General features: G+C 47.9%; 1 protein-coding gene across 1 annotated transcript in view; it reads left to right on the forward strand.

Moving 5' to 3' along the window:
- Positions 1 to 539: 539 nt before the first annotated feature.
- Positions 540 to 5,485, forward strand: part of LOC139381327 (disintegrin and metalloproteinase domain-containing protein 12-like) — a 234,947-nt gene continuing 230,001 nt past the window's right edge. Inside the window, exon 1 of the mRNA XM_071124777.1 lies at positions 540 to 660. Within this exon, the coding sequence (XP_070980878.1) occupies positions 540 to 660 (121 nt within the window). The remainder of the gene's footprint in view (positions 661 to 5,485) is intronic.

Raw genomic sequence — 5,485 nt, forward strand, 5'->3', positions numbered from 1 at the left:
CCTCTCTCTCTCTCTCTCTCTGTGTCTCTTGCTGCAGCGCAGAAAAGCGCTTATAACGGCGCGCCTTTGCGGACGGCGAATGTAAAGACGGATTGACGTCCGTAAGGAGCGCTTCTTGAGAAGCACATGGTCTCGTTAACGAAAGACAACACTTCGCTAGTCTGTAAATTCCTTTTTGGAGGAACTCCCTAACTGTTGTCATCGGAAGGAAAATAAACGACCACGACTACCTATTTCAATGTAGTTAATGACACGTTTACTGGTCAAATTGTGGGGCTTCTCTCCAAAGTGCTTGACGCGCTTTTAACATCGTTGGATGTAAAGTCTGTTATACAGGGGAGTCGGAGGTTGCTGGAGCGGAGTGGGTGAGGACTGAGAAGGATTTCCTAACCGTCTCTCTTTCCTCATACTTGATCATATTTCACGAAGTCCTTTGGGTGTTACACATCAGCTGTTCCGCTGTATATTATGGTCGTGCTGCCGTGAGACAGTTGGATAGTCTCGACCCGTTCGTTCATCCGCTGCCGTACACCCGCACAATGACCTACCGGCGGACATACGGGAGTCAGAAGTTTACCGTGTTTTTGATAGCTCTTCACGTCTTGTCAATTACAATATGCTTCGGTGAAGATGTGCGCTCCTCCAACAAGACCACTGAAGGTAAGAAGTAGAGACCGAATTAAATGTATTTTGACAAATGCATTATTTCTTCTTGGCTTTGCAAAGAAAAAAGGCGCTAGATTTTAAAAGATGAATCAAAGAAAACATTTATTTAAAAATATGAATCATTGTCTGACAACTATATCTGACATTTCCCCCTGGGCAAACACTGGTTGGTTGAATCAACGTTGTTACTACGCAATTTAAATGAAGTAACGTTGAACCAACGTTGAATTGACATCTGTGCCCAGTGGGTTCCCCTCGCCCATACCCGGGCGCGAACCAGGGATCCTTTGCACAGATCAACAACAGTCACCCACGAAGCATCGTTACCCATCGCTCCACAAAAGCCGCGGCCCTTGCAGAGCAAGGGGAACCACTACTTCAAGGTCTCAGTGCAAGTGACGTCACCGATTGAAACGCTATTTAGCGCGCACCACCGCGAACTAAGCTAGCCATTTCACATCCGTTACATCTGCATCATTCTTTAAATCAGTGAAATCAATACGCCGGCGTTATAAACACTTGGTTATAACACTCATATAATGTACGACGCCCTGCTATAATATACAATCAGAAAATAACTTGGGTAAGGTGTCATTGGAGCATGGTGCCAGATTTATGCAATTGTGAATTGTAAAACATTTAGTAATTAAGTAGACGGAGAGATTGCAGTTTCACTGATGATATTCTATTAAGATGAAGGTCTCACAACCATCTTAAAACCATGACAACTTTAGTAGAATAATAGTTGAAAGGTAACTAAGATCAAGAGCATAACACATCAATCACATCTTATTCAGATGGTTTAGAGGAGCAGAGCAGACGGACAGACCTTTAGGAGAACAGAACAGACAGACAGACAGACCTTTAGGAGAACAGAACAGACAGACAGACCTTTAGGAGAACAGAACAGAGCAGACAGACAGACCTTTAGGAGAACAGAACAGACAGACAGACAGACCTTTAGGAGAACAGAACAGACAGACAGACCTTTAGGAGAACAGAACAGAGCAGACAGACAGACGTTTAGGAGAACAGAACAGACAGACAGACCTTTAGGAGAACAGAACAGAGCAGACAGACCTTTAGGAGAGCAGAACAGACATACAGACCTTTAGGAGAACAGAGCAGACAGACAGACCTTTAGGAGAACAGAACAAACAGACAGACCTTTAGGAGAACAGAACAGAACAGACAGACAGACCTTTAGGAGAACAGAACAGAGCAGTCAGACAGACCTTTAGGAGAACAGAACAGACAGACAGACCTTTAGGAGAACAGAACAGACAGACAGACCTTTAGGAGAACAGAGCAGTCAGACAGACCTTTAGGAGAACAGAACAGAGCAGACAGACAGACCTTTAAGAGAACAGAACAGTGACATCCGTCCCACCTTATTCAGATGGTTTAGAGAGTCACTGTGTTATTAAGATGCTACAGTAACTGTGTGTGTGTGTGTGTGTGTGTGTCTCAGCATTTCCCTCTGTACCTTTTGACCAGAGGTAGACCCTCCTTAGCCTAAGGAGAGCACTATCTGAGAAAATGCATACATTGATATCACAGTGTGGAGTGTGCACCGTGTATGTGCCTGTGTGTGTGTTTGTGCATGTGTGTATGTGTGTGTGTGTGTGTGTTTAGGGGAAGCTTTCACTTCTGTGAGGTGTTTCTTATCAGGAGAGCAGATCAGAGCAGTCAGACAGATAGACCATCAGGAGAACAGAGCAGAGAGACAGACCATCAGGAGAACAGAGCAGACAGACAGACCATCAGGAGAAAAGAGCAGACAGACAGACCATCAGGAGAACAGAGCAGACAGACAGACCATCAGGAGAACAGGTTGGAGGAAGAGAAGAGAATGAAGGATGGAGGAGGAGGAGAGGAAGAGAGAAGAGGTTGGTGGAGGAGGAGAGGAAGAGAGAAGAGGATGGAGGAGGAGGAGAGGAAGAGAGAATAGGTTGGTGGAGGAGGAGAGGAAGAGAGAAAAGGATGGAGGAGGAGGAGGAGAGGAAGAAAGAAGAGGTTGGTGGAGGAGGAGAGGAAGAGAGAAGAGGATGGGGGAGGAGGAGAAGAAGAGAGAAGAGGTTGGTGGAGGAGGAGAGGAAGAGAGAAGAGGTTGGTGGAAGAGAGGAAGAGAGAAGAGGATGGAGGAGGAGGAGAGGAAGAGAGAAGAGGATGGGGGAGGAGGAGAAGAAGAGAGAAGAGGTTGGAGGAGGAGAGGAAGAGAGAAGAGGTTGGTGGAGAGGAGAGGAAGATAGAATAGGATGGTGGAGGAGGAGAGGAAGAGAGAAGAGGAGGAGGAGAGGAAGAGAGAAGAGGTTGGTGGAAGAGAGGAAGAGAGAAGAGGATGGAGGAGGAGGAGAGGAAGAGAGAAGAGGATGGGGGAGGAGGAGAAGAAGAGAGAAGAGGTTGGAGGAGGAGGAGAGGAAGAGAGAAGAGGTTGGTGGAGAGGAGAGGAAGAGAGAATAGGATGGTGGAGGAGGAGAGGAAGAGAGAAGAGGAGGAGGAGAGGAAGAGAGAAGAGGTTGGTGGAAGAGAGGAAGAGAGAAGAGGATGGAGGAGGAGGAGAGGAAGAGAGAAGAGGATGGGGGAGGAGGAGAAGAAGAGAGAAGAGGTTGGTGGAGGAGGAGAGGAAGAGGATGGGGGAGGAGGAGAGGAAGAGAGAAGAGGTTGGTGGAGGAAGATTTCATTTATTTATTCCCAGTTTATTACCCAAGGCATTTCCTGTTGTGGCATGACGAACTCATCATTAACCACATCATCATGCCCATTGTGTTGTGAGAACCTGGACAAAGCAGCGTTTAACAGGAAGTACATACCTGGTCAATGGTCGTTAAGGGGCTCGCTTGTTAAGGGCTGATTAGGGGAGAGATGCCCCCTGGGTAAACTGCTGGGAACAGGTGATTATAAACAAACAAGAGGAGACTGGATAGAAGCTGGCTGTGTGTGTGTGTGTGAGTGTGAGTGTGAGTGTGTGTGTGTGTGTGTCTGAGAAGCATTGTGAAAGCATGCTGTAGTGGAGTAATGCTGACTGTGAACCCAGCACGGCGTCTGTCTTCAACATCTCATATAAAAGGGAAATGAGTGGAAATCATTAGTGAAGTAACTAATTTATGAGTTGTGTGTGTGTGTGTATGTGTGTGTGTATGTGTGTGTGTGTGTGTGTGTGTGTGTGTGTGTGTGTGTGTGTGTGTGTGTGTGTGTGTGTGTGTGTTTGTGAGACTATTTCTGTTTCCTTTTTATTCTCTGATGAGAAACTCTGTCAGCCAGGAACTCAAGGTTGTTAGACACTCTGTCTGGTGGTGTGTTTCTGTCCTGAAGACTTCATCTTGTCCTGTCTGGTGGTGTGTTCCTGTCCTGTCTGGTGGTGTGTTTCTGTCCTGAAGACTTCATCTTGTCCTGTCTGGTGGTGTGTTCCTGTCCTGTCTGGTGGTGTGTTTCTGTCCTGAAGACTTCATCCTGTCCTGTCTGGTGGTGTGTTTCTGTCCTGAAGACTTCATCCTGTCCTGTCTGGTGGTGTGTTTCTGTCCTGAAGGTGTCATCCTGTCCTGTCTGGTGGTGTGTTTCTGTCCTGAAGGCTTCATCCTGTCCTGTCTGGTGGTGTGTTTCTGTCCTGAAGGTGTCATCCTGTCTTGTCTGGTGGTGTGTTTCTGTCCTGAAGGTTTCATCCTGTCCTGTCTGGTGGTGTGTTTCTGTCCTGATGGTTTCATCCTGTCCTGTCTGGTGGTGTGTTTCTGTCCTGATGGTTTCATCCTGTCCTGTCTGGTGGTGTGTTTCTGTCCTGAAGGTGTCATCCTGTCTTGTCTGGTGGTGTGTCTCTGTCCTGTCTGGTGGTGTGTTTCTGTCCTGAAGGTGTCATCCTGTCTTGTCTGGTGGTGTTTTTCTGTCTTGTCTGGTGGTGTGTTTCTGTCCTGAAGACTTCATCCTGTCCTGTCTGGTGGTGTGTCTCTGTCCTGTCTGGTGGTGTGTTCCTGTCCTGTCTGGTGGTGTGTTTCTGTCCTGAAGGTGTCATCCTGTCTTGTCTGGTGGTGTGTCTCTGTCCTGAAGGTGTCATCCTGTCTTGTCTGGTGGTGTGTCTCTGTCCTGAAGGTATCATCCTGTCTTGTCTGGTGGTGTGTCTCTGTCCTGAAGGTGTCATCCTGTCTTGTCTGGTGGTGTGTCTCTGTCCTGAAGGTGTCATCCTGTCTTGTCTGGTAGTGTGTCTCTGTCCTGAAGGTGTCATCCTGTCTTGTCTGGTGGTGTGTCTCTGTCCTGAAGGTGTCATCCTGTCTTGTCTGGTGGTGTGTCTCTGTCCTGTCTGGTAGTGTGTCTCTGTCCTGAAGGTGTCATCCTGTCTTGTCTGGTGGTGTGTCTCTGTCTTGTCTGGTGGTGTGTCTCTGTCCTGAAGGTGTCATCCTGTCTTGTCTGGTGGTGTGTCTCTGTCCTGTCTGGTGGTGTGTCTCTGTCCTGAAGGTGTCATCCTGTCTTGTCTGGTGGTGTGTCTCTGTCCTGAAGGTGTCATCCTGTCCTGTCTGGTGGTGTGTCTCTGTCCTGAAGGTGTCATCCTATCTTGTCTGGTGGTGTGTCTCTGTCTTGTCTGGTGGTGTGTCTCTGTCCTGAAGGTGTCATCCTGTCCTGTCTGGTGGTGTGTTTCTGTCCTGTCCTGATGGTTTCATCCTGTCCTGTCTGGTGGTGTGTTTCTGTCCTGATGGTTTCATCCTGTCCTGTCTGGTAGTGTGTCTCTGTCCTGAAGGTGTCATCCTGTCCTGTCTGGTGGTGTGTTTCTGTCCTGATGGTTTCATCCTGTCCTGTCTGGTGGTGTGTCTCTGTCCTGAAGGTGTCATCC

Source organism: Oncorhynchus clarkii, chromosome 23, assembly GCF_045791955.1.
Source record: "Oncorhynchus clarkii lewisi isolate Uvic-CL-2024 chromosome 23, UVic_Ocla_1.0, whole genome shotgun sequence".
NCBI lineage: Eukaryota > Metazoa > Chordata > Actinopteri > Salmoniformes > Salmonidae > Oncorhynchus > Oncorhynchus clarkii.